Raw genomic sequence first — 19,091 nt, forward strand, 5'->3', positions numbered from 1 at the left:
AGAACTGCCCTGTCATTGGAGACGCCTGGGGTGATTGAACTGTGGAAGCTGGCTATTCCAGATTGCTACCGATCAGTCGCTAACCAGTTCGGATTGGCAAAGCTGACCATTGGACTCATGTTGACAGAAGTGTGCAGGGCCATTAATCGCATCCTGCTCCAAAAGACCATGACTCTTGGCAACGTGCATGACATTATGGATGGCTTTGCACAAATGGGCTTCCCTAACTGCGCAGGAGGGATAGATTGCACGCATATTCCAATTCTGGCACCAGACCACCTAGCCACCGAGTACATTAATCGCAAGAGGTATTTCTCAGTGGTTCTCCAGGTTCTTGTGGATCACTATTAGCACAGGCTGGTCTGGAAAGGTGCATGACGCCCGCATCTTTCAGAACACTGGCCTGTTCAGGAAGCTGCAAGCTGGGACTTTCTTCACGGACCAGAAGATCACCACAGGCGAAGTTGAAATGCCCATTGTGATCCTGGGAGACCCCGCCTACCCCTTAATGCAGTGGCTCATGAAGCCATACACAGGGCAACTTGACAGCAGCAAGGAGTGGTTCAACAACAGGCTGAGCAAGTGCAGAATGACTGTTGAGTGTGCTTCTGGCCATTTAAAGGCCCGCTGGCGCTGCCTCTATGGGAAGCTGGACCTGGCCGATGACAATATTCCCATGCTTATAGCCGTGTGCTGTACACTCCATAATATTTGTGAGGGGAAGGGTGAAAGCTTCACTCAGGGCTGGACCGCAGAGGCTCAGCACCTGGAGGCTGAGTTTGAACTGCCAGAGACCAGGGCTATTAGAGGGGCCCAGCGCAGGGCCATAAGGATCAGGGATGCCTTGAGGCAGCAATTTGAAGCTGAAAGCCACTAATATTTGTTGCTGTGCTCGGGATTGCAGTGCTCATAATGCTAGGAGGTGATTGGTGCACATGATGCAATAAAGGAGTTTAACATAATTGTATGTTGCTTTGCAGTGGTCTTTTTGTTTTCAATTAATAGAATAAAGATTGCTTTCAAACCAACACAAATCTTTTATTAAAAGACAACAACCGGAGGAGAGACTCAAACAAAAAAAAAAAACATCAGCAGGGAGGGGGATCGGGAAGGGAAGGTCCCAGGAGGAGTCGTCGTCCCAGGATGGCTAAAGATTTGTGTATGTCCAGGGATCATATCCAGCCTTCTCCTTTGGAATACAATGCAGCGGGTACTGTACTTCAGCAGGGCCAAGCTGCAGAGGGATGGGTGTTGAGTGCAGTGGGTAGTGGGAGTCCACAGTGCTGGCCTGTGAAGGGGGAGGAGTGGAATGTCACGGGTATAGACTGGAGCCAGGAGGTTGATAACAGTGTGATGGGTGGGGGGGGGAGGGACATGGGAAAGAGTTTTGCGACCGTGGCTGCCGGCAAGGGCGAGCATGGAGCTGCTCGGTTTGAAGAGCTAGTAACACCTGGAGCGTGTCCGCTTGGTGCTCCATAAACTTTAAGAGCCGCTCCGTGGCTTCATTCTGGTGCGCAGCATTCTCCTTTCGGTCCCTCTTCTCGCTGTCCCACCACTCCTTCAGTTCCTGTTTCTTAGTGCATCATAACCTCACGCAGAAAGTCCTCCTTAGTTCTTCTTGGTCGCTTTCTAATTCTGCGCAGCTGTTCAGCCGCCGATAACAAAGAGGGAGGCTGGGCTCCCAGGGTCACCTCTGTTAAGCCAAAATGCAACATTTTACAGAAGCAGTATTGTTTGCAACCATGGGTGAAAGTAACTTAAAGGACTTGCCGGTACTCCGGAGTCCTGGGGAGGGGCGTGGCTTCCACCGGAAGAGGCGTGGCCTCCACCGAAAGAGGCAGGGCCTTTAAATCCCCAGGCCTAGGGCTGTGGTAGCAGCACCTGGGAGCTCCAAGCCCTTTAAATCACCCAAGCTCCCAGCTGCAGAGGTGTCTGGGAGCCCTGAGGTTCGGGGGCTATTTAAAGGGGGCGATTTAACGGGGCCCGGGGCTCTAGCTGCTGCTACTGCAGCGGAGCCCCGGGCCCTTTAAATTACCGACGGAGCCCTGGGGCTCCAGCAGCAGGGCCCGGGGCTCCGGCTGCTGCTACCCACCAGGGCCTTTTAAATCGTCTCCGGAGCCCTGCTGCTGGAGCCCTGGGGTAGCGGCGGCAGGTCTCCGGTGGCTATTTAAAGGGCCCGGGGTGTAGTGGCAGCGGGAGCCCCAAACCCTTTCAATAGCCACCAGAGCCCTGCCTTTAAATTGTCCCCGGAGCCCTGGGGTAGCGGCAGTGGGGCTCCAGCAGCGATTTAAAGGGCCCGGGGCGGTAGCGGCGGCAGGAGCCCTGGGCCCTTTAAATCGCCACCCGAGCCCTGCCACCGCTACCCCAGGGCTCTGGCAGTGGGGCTCTGGTGGCAATTTAAAGGGCCCTGGGCTCCAGCCCTTTAAATTGCTGCCTCAGGAAGCCGCTCCACCCTGGTATGGCGCACCAGCTCTTGCCGGCAGGGGTGGCAGGTTTGTAGAAATTTTGGTGGTGCCCAGAACCTGCCCCTGCCTAAACTCTGCCCCCCCCAACTCCAACCCCACCTGCCCAAGGCTCTGGGAGGGAGTTTGGGTGGGGGAGAAGGTCTGGGGTGCAGGCCCTGGGCTGGGGCAGGGGACTGGGGTGCAGGCTCTGGGAGGGAGTTTGGGGATGGGAGGGAGTGCGGAGGGAGGGGGTGCAGGTTCTGGGAGGGAGTTTGGGGATAAGAGGGGGTGTGGAGGGAGGGGGTGCAGGGATGAGGGCTGTGGGGTGAGGCTGGGGGTGGATTTGGGGTGTGGCTGGGGATGAGGGGTTTGGGGTGTGGGAGGGAACTCAGGGCTGAGGCAGAGAGATGGGGTGCATGGAGATGAGGGGTTTGGGGTGTTGGAGAGGCTCAGGGTTAGGACAGAGGGTTGGGGTGCGGGGGGATGAGGGCTCTGGCTCGGAGTGTGGGCTCTGGGGTGGGGCAGGGCTAGGGATGAGTTTGGGGTGCAGGCAGGCTGCCCTGGGACTGGAGCCAGAGAGGAGGACTCCCCCCAGCCCTCTCCCTGCTGGCAGCAGTGAGCTCTGGGGTAGGGACCCCCTTCTCTCCCCCGGCAGCACATTCACCCCCCCACTGCCACTGCACGTGCTCCTAGGGCCCCTCTCAGGTCCAGGAATCCCCCTCACCTCCCCTGTGCTGGGTGCCATGCCGGGGTGGGAGGCTGCTATCACATGTGCGCCTCCTCCCCTGCTGCTGCCCCTCACTGTAGCCTCACTGGGCGTGGGGGATGGGGCTGCCCCTTGCCCAGCGTGGGGCAAGAGCGGTGACTGCGGGCGGGGGGGAGCAGCTGTACTGGTGGAGGGTCCCACTGGAAAATGAAAGGGTCTGAGGGGGAAGGGCAGCCTGCTCTGGCAGTAGTGGAGAGGGGACACTAAGACCCTGCGGTGGCAGTTAATACAGGCAGGCAGCATGGAGCTTCAGGGGAGAGACACTGAAGGGAGGTGCACGGGGGCAGTAAAGGGGGGCCAGCCCACACTCAGGGGAGGCGCGGGGGGGCAGCAGGTGGGGACAGGGGGGAGACCCAGCCCCGAACATTCGTGGAGCTGGGCCCCCGGACCCTCAGTAATAGGTAGGGTTACCATATTTCAATACTGCAAAAAGAGGACACTCCACAGGACCCTGGCCCCACACCAACTCCGCCTCCGCCCCTTCCCCGCCCCAACTCCGCCCCTTCCCCAAAGTCCCTGCCCTAAATCCGCCCCCTCCACTGAGCACCCTGCATTCCCCTTCCTCCCTCCCGTCCCGCAGCTGCTGCTGCGCTGGGGAAGTTGCTTCGGCCCCCTGCTGCGGTGGAGAGCGGCGGGAACCGGGAAAGTTGGAGCCCGGGGAGGAGGCGGTCCCCTTACCATGCCTCCCTATTTTCCCGGATATGTCCGGCTTTTTGGAAATTCCTCCTGGATGGGGATTTGAGGACCAAAAATCCGGACATGTCCGGGAAAATCCGGACATATGGTAACCCTACCCCAGAGCTGCCTTCCTCCCACCTGCCAGACCCCCCAGGCCTCACCCCAGAGCCACCTGCTCTCCACAGGGCCCATCCTCAGCCTTCTCCTGCCTCAGTGCCCCCTCTCCTGAGAGCCTGGCCTCCACAGTCCCCCCACCCCCTCCCATAGCCCCCATCTTCCATAGCGCCCCCACCTCAGTCCTCCCCTTCACCTCCCTCCATAACCCCTACCCTTCATTTCCCCACCTCCTCCCATAGCCCACTCCCTCCACAGCCCCCAACTCTCCACAGCCCCTGCCTCAGAGCCCCCACCCCTTCCCATAGCCCCCTACCCTCAAAATCCCCCACCCTTCACCTCCCTCAGAGGAGCCTCCACCCTGCTCCCAGCCCGACCCAGCGAGGCTGCAGCAGCTCAGGCTTTGGGAGGCGCTGCAGCGCGGGCCCTTCCCGGATGGGGGAGCTCGGGCTCCCGGGAGCCGCCGCACCCCGAGAAACTTTCCCCTGTGCCAGCACCCGCCCCCGGGCAGCGGCTCCGCCGGGGGGGAGGCAGCCCCGGCTGCACGGACCGCTGGCGGGGGGCTCCTTGTACGGCCGGGATGGAGGGGGGAGACTGAGGCTCTGTCAGAGCCACGGGGGATGCTGGGAGGAGGGAGAAGCGGCCGCGGGCCCCCCGCCCCAGCAGCTGGCTGCAGAGACGCCACCGCTCCTAGCCGTGGGGCGCAGGGTTGCAGCAGCACGGGGGGGTTGTAATCCCCAGGCTGAGCGAGCTGACACCCCAAGAGGAGGGGGGCAGTGGGTAGGGTTATCATACGTCCATATTTTCCGGATGTTTTTATATATTTAAAAAATCCTCCCGGACAGCAATTAACAACTAAAAAGCCGGACATGTCCGGGGAAATACGGATGTATGGTAATCCTATATTAGGGTTACCATATTTCAACACTGAAAAAAGAGGACACTCCACAGGGGCCCTGGCCCTGCCCCAATTCCGCCCCCATTCCAACCCCTTCCCCAAAGTCCCTGCCCCAACTCTGCCCCCTCCTCTGAGCACCCCGCATTCCTCCTCCTCCCTCCCACTCTGATCTTGATTGGGGGTTGCTAAGTGCTTCCCTGCTCCCCACTCGCCCCACAGCCCCTGCAGCCTCTATGCCCTTGCCTGCCCTGCTCCCCACTTGCCCTGCAGCCTCTGCACCCCCCATTGCCCTGCAGCCTCTGCGCCCCCCGCCTGCCCTGCTCCCCCGCTCACCCGGCAGCCTCTGCACCCCCTTGCCCTGCAGCCTCTGTGACCCCTGCTCCCCCCTTGCCCTGCAGCCTCTGCACCCCCCTTGCCCTGCAGCCTCTGTGACCCCTGCTCCCCCCTCGCCCTGCAGCCTCTGCACCCCCCTTGCCCTGCAGCCTCTGTGACCCCTGCTCCCCCCTCGCCCTGCAGCCTCTGCTCCCCACTTGCCCTGCAGCCTCTGCGCCCCCCGCCTGCCCTGCCCCTGCGGCCCCCTGCCCCTGCAGCCTCTATGCCCCTGCCTCCCCTGCTCCTCCTCGCCCTGCAGCCTCTGCGCCCCCCGCCTGCCCTGCCCTGCTCCCCCGCTCACCCGGCAGCCTCTGCCTGGCGGGGGCTTCGGATGCTCAGCGGCGACCGGGGCGGCGCGGGTCCCTGCAGCCCTGGCACACACCGCACTCCCCGCCCCGCGCCACAGCCTCCTTCCTGACACCGCAGAGCACGTTCCCCAGCCTGTCTGTCCCCGCTGGAAACAGCTCTTGTGGCGCTGGGTTCTGAGCCGCGCGGGGGCCGCAGGAAGGGTTCCCCAGTGGCTGGGGGGTTCCCGCCCGTGAGGGAAGCCCAAGCCGCTGGCTGGGCCCGGCCTTCCCGTGGTCCTGCGGGCTCGTCTGGGCCGCGCGGTTCGCCCGGCCTGCAAGGGCAGCAGCGGCCCCTCCGCAGCCTTCTGCGACTGCGCCCCCTCCCCCCCCCAAGCTCACTACAATGTAGCCGGGGTGGCTGGGCTGCGCTGCGGATCCGGTGGGTCGTGCTGGGGCCGGGAGGATCCTGGCTTATGCCTCCCTATTTTCCCCGACATATTCAGCTTTTTGAAAATTCCCCCTGGATGGGCATTTAAGGACCAAAAAGCCGGACATGTCCGGGGAAATCCGGACGTATGGTAACCCTACTCAATATTGCTGGAGCCAGGAGGAGGAGTCAGAGAGGGAGAGAATGTTCCATTTTCTCGCTGGTTCTCTGTACCGGCCCGTACCGGCTTACTTTCACCTCTGCTTGCAACACCCAGACCACAGTGCTTTCAAACACAGCCAGTACTCTCACACCTGTCACTAACTGGCTGGCCCCAGGCAAGCACACATGAGCCACAAGACCCCCAAAATGGTGAGTAGCCTCAGGGACAGGGAAATCGCTCTTCCCGGACCCTGCTGTACACTGGGCACGTGGCTCTTGGGGAGAGCCAGCACTGTAGGGGGGGGCCTGATAATCATTCCTGTCCCCACACTTTCCACAGGCTGTGTTCATTATGGAAGATATCTCGCTGCTGAGGGTGAGCAGGGAATCAAGGGAGGGTCTTCCTCCAAGCTTCCACCCTGGCCCCTATGCGGCTCGCCTGTGTGCAGCAATGGTCCCCCCCTCCGTGACGGCACAGTGGCACGGGAAAGTTACCGTTAATGGGGCAAGAAACAAAGCAGCTCTGCTGAGGAACCTGCGGCAGCGGATTGCCCAGTATCTCCCCGAGAGTTTCCTGGGGATCTCTGAGGGAGATTCCCGTGAAGTGAGGGAGTCAATCAACAGCCTGTTCCGCCGCTCAGACTAGGCATGTGGTGGGAGACAAGCCTGCTTTCTGCAACCCTCCTGCCCCCAACAACTCGCTTCAGCAATTCCCAAAATCAGATCCACTTACCAGGGGCCTCCTCTCCTGTTTGCCCTCCGCCAAGATCCGACTGCTGTGATTGGCTAGCCTCCTCCTGGGTAGAAAAGAGCTCCTGGCTGCATTCATCTCTGACCTCCGAGTCATCCTCTGCTTCTGGGTCCCCCTCCCCCTCTTCGTCCAAGATTTCCTCCTCCTGGCTCGGTCCACTCTCGACTGGCACACGAGCCACCAAAGTATCCACAGGGGTCTTCGCAGTGGAGGTGGGGTCACCGCCGAGTATCACGTCCAGCTCTTTGTAGAACCGGCAGCTCGTGGGCACAGCACCGGAGCGGCGGTTTGCCTCCCGCGCCTTGTGGTAGGTGTTCCGCAGCTCCTTCACTTTCACTCTGCACTGCAATGTGTCCCAGTCATGGCCCCTTTCTGTCATGCATCGTGAAATCTGTCCATAGGTGTCATAATTCCTACGGCTGGAGCGCAGCTGGGACTGGACAGCCTCCTCTCCCCAAATGCCGATGATGTCCAGCAGATCAGCATTGCTCCAAGCGGAGGATCGCCTGGTGCGTGGAGCAGGCATGGCCACCTGGAAAGATGCGCTGAGACGCATCAGCAAGCAAGGGAGGGGACTTTCAAATTTCAAAAGGAATGTAGGGGTTGGGGCTGACGGTTGGTCACCTGTGGGCAGGGCAGTAGAGTTCAAATGGGTGGCCAGAGAGGTGAGAACAGGCATTGTGGGACACCTCCCGGAGGCCAATTGCAGCGCTGTAATCGCCATGGTGTCTACACTGGCACCGCAGCACTGTAGCCCCGGCGCAGAAAGTTGTACGCCTCTCGTCAGGCTGGGTTTTTTGAACGCTGCAACTGTGCAGTTTCTGCGCACTAAGTGCCTTGTCAGTGTGTGCACCTCGGGACTTGCAGAAAGCTGCTTTACTGCACAGAAACTTGCCAGTCTAGACAGGCCATAGAGTCACAGACTAGGGTGACCAGATGTCCCGATTTTATAGGGACAGTCCCGATTTTTGGGTCTTTTTCTTATAAAGGGTCCTATTACCCCCCACCCCCTGTCCCCATTTTTCACATTTGCTATCTGGTCACCCTATCACAGACAGTTCCCTTGGGGTGCTCTATCTTGTCACCTAGGCAAGCCAACCATTGTGAGAGATGATCCCTAATAGCAGGAATCACAGCAATAATAATAATAAGCTAATAAACGATGGTCCCATAACCACCACCCTATACCGGAAACCTACTGACCACTATACGTACCTACAAGCCTCCAGCTTCCATCCAGACCACATCACACGATCCATTGTCTACAGCCAAGCCCTAAGATACAACCACATTTGCTCCAATCCCTCAGACAGAGACAAGCACCTACAAGATCTCTAGCGACTAACAAATTTATTAGAGCATAAGCTTTCGTGGACTACAGCCCACTTCTTTGGCTGTAGTCCACGAAAGCTTATGCTCTAATAAATTTGTTAGTCTCTAAGGTGCCACAAGTACTCCTGTTCTTCTTTTTGCGGATACAGACTAACACGGCTGTTACTCTGATACAAGATCTCTATCAAGCATTCTTAAAACTACAATACACACCTGCTGAAGTGAAAAAACAGATTGACAGAGCCAGAAGAGTACCCAGAAGTCACCTACTACAGGACAGGCCCAACAAAGAAAATAACAGAATGCCACTAGCCATCACCTTCAGCCCCCAACTAAAACCTCTCCAGCGCATCATCAAAGATTTACAACCTATCCTGAAATATGATCCCTCACTGTCACAGATCTTGGAAGACTGACCTGTCCTCACTTACAGACAGCCCCCAAACCTGAAGCAAATACTCATCAGCAACCACACACCACACAACAAAAACACCCACCCAGGAACCAATCCTTGCAACAAAGCCCGATGCCAACTCTGTCCACATATCTACTCTGGCGACACCATCAGAGGACCCAACCACATCAGCCATGCCATCAGGGGCTCGTTCACCTGCACATCCACTAATGTGATATATGCCATCATGTGCCAGCAATGCCCCTCTGCCATGTACATTGGCCAAACCAGACAGTCTCTGCGCAAAAGAATAAATGGACACAAATCTGACATCAGGAATCATAACATACAAAAACCAGTCGGAGAACACTTTAACCTTTCTAACCACTCAGTGACAGACTTGAAGGTGGCAATTTTGCAACAGAAAAGTTTCAAAAACAGACTCCAACGAGAAACTGCTGAGCTTGAATTAATATGTAAACTAGATACAATCAATTTAGACTTGAATAGAGACTGGGAGTGGCTGGGTCATTACACAGATTGAATCTATTTCCCCATGTTAAGTATCCTCACACCTCTTGTCAACTGTCTGAAATGGGCCATCTTGATTATCACTACAAAAGTTTTTTTCTCCTGCTGATTATAGCTCATCTTAATTAATTAGCCTCTTAGAGTTGATATGGCAACTTCCACCTTTTCATGTTCTGTATGTATATATATCTCCTCACTATATGTTTCATTCTATGCATCCGAAGAAGTGGGCTATAGCCCACGAAAGCTTATGCTCAAATAAATTTGTTAGTCTCTAAGGTGCCACAAGTACTCGTACTCCTGTTCTTTTTGCGGATACAGACTAACGAATATTGCTAGGTTTCAGAGTAGCAGCTGCAAGTTACTTCCAGTCCAAAGGACCAGTCCCTTACCCCAGGTCAATTGCACCTTAGATCTCACACCAAAAAGACTGTGCTTGTAGGGTGACCAGATGTCCCGATTTTATAGGGACGGTCCTGATTTTTGGGTTTTTTTCTTATGTAGGATCCTATTACCCCTCACTCCCATCCTGATTTTTCACATTTGCTGTCTGGTCACCCTATGTGCTTGTAGCCAATCCAGTAACAAATTATTGAAAGATTTATTAATAGGAAAAAGGAAATAAGTGAGTTATTTCCAAGGTTAAAGCAGGTATGTGTGTGGTACACACTTACTTATAAATGAGTTACAATCTTAAGGTTCAAAAGGTAACAGAAGCTTCGATAATAAGCAAGCTCTATATGTCCTTAAGGGCTAACCCAGGCTAAGCAGCTAGGAACATCTTGCTTATGGCTAGAAAACCTTCCCTTCAGATTACAAGCAGCATAGAGATACAGTTCCTTCTTGTTAGGGTTTTTTTATTCCCTTCCCCACCCTTGCACTTCGAGCTGCAAACTCAGCTGATGGAAGGAATTCACTTGCATGACTCATCTTCATGGGGTGGAGGAGGGGGGAGAGCAATCAAAGTAGTTCCACAGTAGTTCACCTGGTGTCAATGGGCCTTTCCTGTTGGCCAGGGTGTAACACATTCTGTTGGAGACCAGCATTTCACACTAGTTAATAAGAACAGGAGTCCTTGTGGCACCTTAGAGACTAACAAATTTATTTGAGCATAAGCTTTCGTGGGCTACAGCCCACTTCTTCGGATGCATAGAATGGAACATATATTGAGGAGCTATATATACACATACAGAGAGCATGAAAAGGTGGGAGTTGTCTTACCAACTCTGAGAGACCAATTAAGTAAGAGAAAAAACAAACTTTTGAAGTGATAATCAAGCTAGCCCAGTACAGACAGTTTGATAAGAAGTGTGAGAATACTTACAAGGGGAGATAGATTCAATGTTTGTAATGGCTCAGCCATTCCCAGTCTCTATTCAAGCCTAGGGGTACGTCTACACTTACCGGAGGGTCTGGCGGCAGGCAATCGATGTTCTGGGATCGATTTATCGTGTCTGGTTTAGACGCGATAAATCGATCCCGGATCGATCCCGGAAGTACTCGCCGTCGATGCTGGTACTCCAGCTCGGCGAGAGGAGTACGCGGAGTTGACGGGGGAGCCTCCCTGTCGCGTCTGGACCCGCGGTAAGTTCGGACTAAGGTACTTCGAATTCAGCTACGTTATTAACATAGCTGAATTTGCGTACCTTAGTTCGAAGTGGGGGGTTAGTGGGGACCAGGCCTAAGTTGATTGTATCTAGTTTGCATATCAATTCAAGTTCAGCAGTTTCTTGTTGGAGTCTGTTTTTGAAGTTTTTCTGTTGCAAAATTGCCACCCGCAGGTCCGTCATTGAATGACCAGACAGGTTAAAGTGTTCTACTGGTTTTTGAATGTTATGATTCCTGATGTCAGATTTGCGTCCATTTATTCTTTTGCGTAGAGACTGTCCAGTTTGGCCAATGTACATGGCAGAGGGGCATTGCTGGCACATAATGGCATATATCGAAAGATGATCCCTCGCTCTCTCAGATCTTGGGAGACAGACCTGTCCTTGCTTACAGACAATCCCCCAGCCTGAAGCAAATACTCACCAGCAACCACACATCACTGAACAAAAACACTGACCCAGGAACCTATCCTTGTAACAAAGCCCAATGCCAACTCTGTCCACATATCTATTCAAGTGACATCATTATAGGACCTAATCACATCAGCCACATCATCAGAGGCTCGTTCACCTGCACATCTACCAATGTGATATATGCCATCATGTGCCAGCAATGCCCCTCTGCAATGTACATTGGCCAAACCGGACAGTCTCTACGCAAAAGAATTAATGGACACAAATCTGACATCAGGAATCATAATACTCAAAAACCAGTAGAACACTTTAACCTGTCTGGCCATTCAATGACAGACCTGCAGGTGGCTATCTTACAACAGAAAAGCTTCAAAAACAGACTCCAACGAGAAACTGCTGCGCTTGAATTGATACGCAAACTAGATACAATCAACTTAGGCTTGAATAGAGACTGGGAATGGCTGAGCCATTACAAACATTGCATCTATCTCCCCTTGTAAGTATTCTCACACTTCTTATCAAACTGTCTGTACTGGGCTAGCTTGATTATCACTTAAAGTTTTTTTCTCTTACTTAATTGGCCTTTCAGAGTTGGTAAGACAACTCCCACCTGTTCATGCTCTCTGTATATGTGTATATATATCTCCCCAATATATGTTCCATTCTATGAATCCGAAGAAGTGGGCTGTAGCCCACGAAAGCTTATGCTCAAATAAATGTGTTAGTCTCTAAGGTGCCACAAGTACTCCTGTTCCTTTTGCGGATACAGACTAACACAGCTGCTCCTCTGACAGTAGTTAATGTCTCTCTCCTCTCTGGTGATTTACACAGTCACAGAGGCTTATACTGCAATACAAATGTTTAAATATTACCTTACAATATGGGTTACAGATGTTATAAGGGAGATTAATGCATGCAACAGTTTACAAACATTCAATGAAGTCTAAACACTAAGCCCATTTTTATCATCCTAATACCTATTTTAACAATACTAACACACAAGTGTGCCAGACTGATTTCAGCTCTGTATCGGTCAGTGCTCAGTTAAAACATGGGAGACACCTGGTTTGCCAGTGTCACAATAATAATACATTAGAAGGGAAATCTGCACTCAATCTATACTGTGTGTCTGCATGCCTCTATGCCCACCTCCACCCATGAGCCAGCACCCACCTGCTCCTCTGTGTCTGAATGTCCTCATGTTCCATAGCTTTTCTCCTCCTGATAGTCCTTACCACTCTCTCCTGCTCCTCCCACTCCCCCTGGAGATAGCTCAGAGATCAATCTGGTTAGATCAGGGGCAGGCAAACTTTTTGGCCTGAGGGCTGCATCGGGTTTCATAAATTGTATGGAAGGCCGGTTAGGGGAGGGGGTCGTGCCCCCCCCCCGGACTCCTGCCCCATCCAACCACCCCTTCTCCCTGTCCCCTCACTGCCCCCGGAACCCCTGCACCTGACTGCCCCCCCATCCAACCCTCCCTCTCTTTCCTGATGGCCCCCGTGGGACCCCTGCCCCCATTCAACCCACTGCTCCCCACACAACCACCCCAACTCCTATCCACACCCCCACCCCCTGACCACCACCCTGAACTCCCCTGCCCTCTATCCAACCCCCCCTACTCCATGCCCCTTTACCGCACTGCCTGGAGCGCTGGTGGCGCTACAGCTGCCACTACGCAGCACAGAGCACCGGGTCAGGCTGCGGCTCTGCAGCTGTGCTGCCCCAGGAGCTGACAGCCCCGCCTCCCAGAGCATTGCGCCAGCGAGTGAGCTGAGGCTGCGGGGGTGGGGGGATAGCAGGGGAGGGGCCGGGGGTAGCCTCCCGGGCCAGGAGCTCGGGGGCCAGGCAGGACGGTCCCGCGGGCCATAGTTTGCTCACCTCTGGTTTAGATTCTTAGGGCTAGTCTACACTGGCAACTTTAAACGTGGCTTGTGTAGTCATGGCAGAGCGCTAGGAGAGAGCTCTCCCGGCGCTCTAAAATCCCACCTCCACGAGGGGCGTAGCTCCCAGGGCTGGTGCACTGTCAACACGGGCACGTTACAGCGCTGAAACTTGCTGCGCTCGGGGGGTGTTTTTTCACACCCGACTGAGAAAGTTGCAGCGCTGTAAAGTACCAGTGTAGACAAGCTCTTATACAGCATCCATCACCAGGATATCTGAACCTGTTCCATGCCATCACCCATATTCAAGAAAGATGAATTCAAATGGGAACAGGGCCACAGAAGAACTACTAGGTGAGCAGGGGTATGGAGGAGAGGAGACAGGAAAAGCTTGGTTTGTTTAGCAAAAAGAAGGCTGTGAGGGGATCTGATTGCTCTCTATGAATACATTGGAGGATAAACACCAGGGAGGGGAAAGAGCTACTGGAGCTAAAGGACAATGTTGGCATAAGAACAAACAAGGATAAACTGGCCTTGAAGAAATTGAGGCTGGAAGTGAGAAGGTTTCTAACCGTCAGAGGAGAGTGTGTCTGGAACAACCTCCCAATAGGAATTGTGGGGGCAAACAATTAGTTTAGAGAGAGAGACGGACAAATTTATGAGTAGGATTGTATGGCTGGGTTGCTTGTGATGGTGGGAGAGCAGGACTCAGTAGTCCTGGGGCTCACTTCTGGTTTATGTCTCATGTTCCTAAAGCTCATTATTCAGGGATTCCCTCCCACAAAGGTGGTTTGATTTTTGAGGGTTTATTTTGTTTTTTTGGTCTCCTTCCTCTGAAGCATCAGGGCCAGCCACAGCTGGAGATAGGACACTAAATTGGGTAGAAAAACAACAAGGAGTCCTTATGGCACCTTAGAGACTAACAAATGTATTTGGGCATAAGTGGGATATAACCCACTTCATCAGATGCATGGAGTGGAAAATACAGAGGCAGTTATAAATACACAGCACATGAAAAGATGGGAGTTGCCTTTCCAAGTGGGGGGTCAGTGCTAACAAGCCAATTCAATTAAGGTGGAAGTGGGCTATTCTCAACAGTTGACAAAAAGGGGTCAATACCAAGGGAGGAAAAATCACTTTTGTAGTGCTAATGAGGCCAATGTAATCAAGGTGGCTCATTTCAAACAGTTGACAAGAAGCTGTGAGTATCAACAGGGGGAAATTAGTTTTTGTAGTGACCCATCCACTCCCAGTCTTTGTTCAGGCCTAATTTGATGGTGTCCAGTTTGCAAACACCATCATAGGACCTAACCACATCAGCCACACCATCAGAGGCTCATTCATCTACACATCTACCAATGTGATATGTGCCAGCAATGCCCCTCTGCCATGGACACTGGCCAAACCGGACAGTGTCTACGCAAAAGAATAAATGGACACAAATCAGACATCAAGAATTATAACATTCAAAAACCAGTTGGAGAACACTTCAGTCTCCCTGGACACTCAATAACAGACTTAAAAGTGGCAATTCTTCAACAACAAAAATTCAAAAACAGAGTCCAACGAGAAACTGCAGAACCGGAATTAATTTGCAAACTGGACACCATCAAATTAGGCCTGAATAAAGACGGGGAGTTGTTTTTGCTGATACAGACTAACACGGCCACCAGGTCAGCTCCCAGACTACTGCACTGGGCAGCACAGCATGGGGGAAGAGATGACCAGCCCTCTGTGTAGAAAGAAGTGGTTCAGGACTATTTATAAAATCTGGACAAGCACAAGTCCATGGGGCCAGATGTGCTGCATCCGAGGGTGCTAAAGGAGATGGCAGATGTGATTGCAGAGCCATTGGCCATTATCTTTGAAAACTCATGGCGATTGGGGGAGATCCCGGATGACTGGAAAAAGGCTAATGTAGTGCCCATCTTTAAAAAAGGGAAGGAGGAGGAGCTACAGGCCAGTCAGCCTCACCTCAGTCCCTGGAAAAATCATGGAGCAGGTCCTCAAGGAATCAATTCTGAAGCACTTAAAGGAGAGAAAGGTGATCAGGAACAGTCAGCATGGATTCACCAAGGGCAAGACATGCCTGACTAACCTACCTGAATTCTATGATGAGATAACCTGTGGATGAGGGGAAAGCAGTGGATGTGTTATTCCTTGACTTTAGCGAAACTTTTGATACGGTCTCCCACAGTATTCTTGCCAGCAAGTTAAGAAATATGGGCTGGATGAATGGACTATAAGGTGGATAGAAAGTTAGCTAGATTGTCGGGCTCAATGGGTAGTGATCAATGGCTCCATGTCCAGTTAGCAGCCGGTATCGAGCGGAGTGCCCCAAGGGTCGGTCCTGGGGCCGGTTTTGTTCAATATCTTCATTAATGATCTGGAGGATGGCGTGGACTGCACCCTCGGCAAGTTTGCAGATGACACTAAACTAGGAGGCGTGGTAGATACACTAGAGGGTAGGGATCGGATACAGAGGGACCTAGACAAATTAGAGGATTGGGCCAAAAGAAATCTGATGAGGTTCAACAAGGACAAGTGCAGAGTCTTGCACTTAGGACGGAAGAATCCCATGCACTGCTATTACGGACCAAGTGGCTAGGAAGCAGTTCTGCAGAAAAGGACCTGAGGGTTACAGTGGATGAGAAGCTGGATATGAGTCGACAGTGTGCCCTTGTTCCCAAGAAGGCTAACAGCATTTTGGGCTGTATAAGTAGGGGCATTGCCAGCAGATCGTGGGACGTGATCGTTCCCCTCTATTCGACATTGGTGAGGCCTCATCTGGAGTACTGTGTCCAGTTTTGGGCCCCACACTACAAGAAGGATGTGGAAAAATTGGAAAGTATCCAGCAGAGAACAACAAAAATGATTAGGGGGCTGGAGCACATGACTTATGAGGAGAGGCTGAGGGAACTGGGATTGTTTAGTCTGCAGAAGAGAAGAATGAGGGGGGATTTGATAGCAGCCTTCAACTACCTGAAAGGGGGTTCCAAAGAGGATGGATCTAGACTGTTCTCAGTGGGAGCAGATGACAGAACAAAGAGCAATGGTCTCAAGTTGCAGTGAGGGAGGTTTAGGTTGGATATTAGGAAACACTATTTCACTAGGAGGGTGGTGAAGCACTGGAATGGGTTCCCTAGGGAGGTGGCGGAATCTCCTTCCTTAGAGGTTTTTAAGATCAGGCTTGACAAAGCCCTGGCTGGGATGATTTAGTTGGGGATTGGTCCTGCTTTGATCAGGGGGGTGGACTAGATGACCTCCTGAGGTCCCTTCCAACCCTGATATTCTATGATTCTATGACACCACTCAGAAACCTGGATGGGTTGGGGAAGGACTGTGAGGTGGCACTGAGCATTCTCTCTTTCAGATGCTTGGTGGGCTCGTTCTTGCTCACATGTTCAAGGTCTAACTGATCACCATATGTGGAGTCAGGAAATTTTTGCATTCTGCTGCAGTATGGGGTGCGGGTCACTTGCCAGGATTATCTGAGTGTATCTCACTTAATCATTTCTCTGCCACTGCAGGACCCTCGGGCACTCATGCACCTCGGTCTCTCCTATTCTCTCCCTGTGGCACATACTAGTCTAGTCTCCCGTGGGCTGTAATACTCTGGTATAATTTTGGTTGCTGGGTTTGGTGTGTGGGTGCTGAGTGGTGATGTTGGCTTGTGATAGACAGGTCAGAATGGATGATCTGGTGGTCCCTTCTGACCTTAAACTCTAGGACTATATTACCTGTTCAGACTAGGACCCACACAAGAGTATCTCCAAAGGAATTTTCACCCACTAGAAACACACTGGATATGGTCTCAATAGGTCAAACTGGAGAAGATCACAATCATGGATGTCTAAACAAGGTCTGAAAGAAATTAACATTCATTTAAGAAGCAGAGAAACTGAACGCACACTATATTGTACATACCTGAGCCTCTTCCAAGGAAATCTGTAGCTCAACGGCTAACCACGCTGTTTGAAACCTCCCACCTACAGTTCTGCAAAGAAATACTGTGTGGACCCAGGAGTTCCTCCACCAATGGCTGCAAAGCAGAACTGGGATGTTCCTCCACCACCTGGAGAAACTAGAAAAGAATATCAAACCTGGTGCAACTCCAACCAAAGCAGCCATCAATCCCCCCACTGCAATATGTCAAAGGATCAAAAACTAAATCCAGACAGAAGCAGAGTCCACTCCTATATGACTTCAGACCAAAGACCCCCACAAACTTCGCACCAAACCCTTTGCCTTAACAGACCCTCACACCCTGGAATATGCAGTCTCTGACCAAACACAGACTTAGTGACCATAAACTAGATATAGAAATGGGCCACGTCTACACGACGGGCTAAATCGGCACCGCTGTGATCAAACCAGCAGTGTCAATTTAGCGGGTCTGGTGTAGACACGCTAACTCGTTAGGTAACTGAACTGGCCTAACTTAGATCGACTTACCTCGATAGTGTTGACCAGCCCTTCACATAATACTCTTGGGGGAATTCTGTGCCACTGCACGTGTGCAAAATTTGGGTCCCCCACAGATTTCTTTGCTTCCCCGCAGAAAAATGACTTTCGGACAGGGAAGCTGCAAGAGCAGCTACGCACCACTCCCTAGCAGAGTAGGTACATAGTTTCAGGCACCCAGAGCAGCCAGCAAAGAGGTAAATCACTACAGGCCTGGGGACACCCCAGCCAGTGGCTCCTACCCTGAACTGGGATCAGCTGCTAGTCCTGGCTGGGCTGGAGGCAGGAGATGACAGATCTTCCTCTTCCCCAGCAAGGAGCATCTGGGGCTGTGTGAGAGCCATCCCCAGAAACCTCCCCCAGCTGCAGGAAGCTCAGCATCCATCCCTGCTTCCTGCCCGCATCACTCCTCAGCTGCAGGGGGAGGGGTCACTGTATGGGAAGCTGCTCTCCCATCCGCCCAATTCCTGTGCATCTGGACCTCCCATACTGACACCCCCACCAAGCCTCACCCCATACATCCAGAACCCCCTAGCCCTCCATACCTGAACCTCAACCCCTGCACCCAGACCACCCCCCCACTGAGCTCCCTACACTCAAACCCCCACCCTGACAAGCCCCACCCCATGCACCTTCCTGAGCCCCCACATTCATACCCCCACGCCACTGACCAACTAGCTGCACCAAGATCCCTGCCCCACTCCCCCAGCACCCAGACCCCCCTGCTGAGACCCCCACACCCAGACCCCTCCACTGAGCCCTTCACCTGGAAGCCCCTGCAGAGTCCCATTGCCCCTGCACCTGGAACCCCCCAACAAGCCTCTGTGCATCCAGATCCCCCCACACCTAGACCCTCCACTGAGCTGCCTGCACCCAGATTGTCCCACACAAAATCCTCTCATCCCACACCTGGATCCTCCCACTCTGAGCTCCTCCACACTTGGACCCTGCCTGGTTGAGCCTGCCTGCCTCACACCTGGTGCGCCTGGCACAGAGCGGCAGGGCCCCAGGATGTTTCTGGGGTAGGCTCAGGCCTTGTGCTGTGTCAAGGTCAGGTGCAGCCTCACCCCTGAATCTGTGTCCGGGGGAGGGGAGGCTGCAGGGTGATCTCCCATCTTCATACAGCCAGTGGCCTGTGCTCCCCGCGGCCAGGCTGGAGCCTCTGCATTTAGTTATTGACAAATAAAACTTGCCGAATTTTAAACCATTGTGTGCAGAATGTTTAGGCGCAGACTCCCCCCGGGGCCCCACACAGCACCGTGCAGCAGAGGGTGCAGCCAGCACGCGCGAGGCAGGAGCCTCAGTACCAGGGTGACACTCGAGCCAGACTATCCCGTACAGACGAGTGTCAGGAGCCCCAGGCTCACTCCGGAGCCGAGTTTCCATGGGGAGACCCCGGAAGGAAAGTGAGGGCAGGGAGCGAGCGGCCACTGATCAGCCGGGGACCCCGACAGCCGCCCCGGGAGCCCGGGAACATCGGTGCGAGCCCCAGACACAGGCAAACCCGGGCCGGGCGCGGGGCCAAGCGCAGAGACTCCCCCCGCCACCCCCCCCGCGCGCTTGTGGGGCC

At 53.6% G+C, this 19,091-nt stretch overlaps 1 protein-coding gene across 6 annotated transcripts; it reads right to left on the reverse strand.

The window, feature by feature from the left end:
- Positions 1 to 1,013: 1,013 nt before the first annotated feature.
- Positions 1,014 to 19,048, reverse strand: LOC128824493 (uncharacterized). Of its 6 annotated transcripts, none has more exons than XM_054006047.1 (4): positions 18,589 to 19,048; positions 16,985 to 17,132; positions 6,882 to 7,523; positions 1,014 to 1,693 (listed from the first exon to the last, which is right to left on the reverse strand). In XM_054006047.1, the coding sequence occupies exons 3-4, from the start codon at positions 7,453 to 7,455 to the stop codon at positions 1,575 to 1,577; spliced, it is 693 nt and encodes a 230-aa protein (XP_053862022.1). In that variant the 5' UTR covers positions 7,456 to 7,523; positions 16,985 to 17,132; positions 18,589 to 19,048; the 3' UTR covers positions 1,014 to 1,574. The 6 variants fall into 6 exon arrangements, with proteins under 6 accessions (XP_053862022.1, XP_053862024.1, XP_053862023.1 ...); XM_054006049.1 differs by having other exon boundaries at positions 6,882 to 7,431; positions 16,985 to 17,141; XM_054006048.1 differs by having other exon boundaries at positions 6,882 to 7,444; positions 16,985 to 17,141.
- Positions 19,049 to 19,091: the final 43 nt, after the last annotated feature.

The sequence above is a fragment of the Malaclemys terrapin genome, chromosome 16 (assembly GCF_027887155.1).
Source record: "Malaclemys terrapin pileata isolate rMalTer1 chromosome 16, rMalTer1.hap1, whole genome shotgun sequence".
In the NCBI taxonomy this organism is placed as follows: Eukaryota; Metazoa; Chordata; order Testudines; family Emydidae; genus Malaclemys; species Malaclemys terrapin.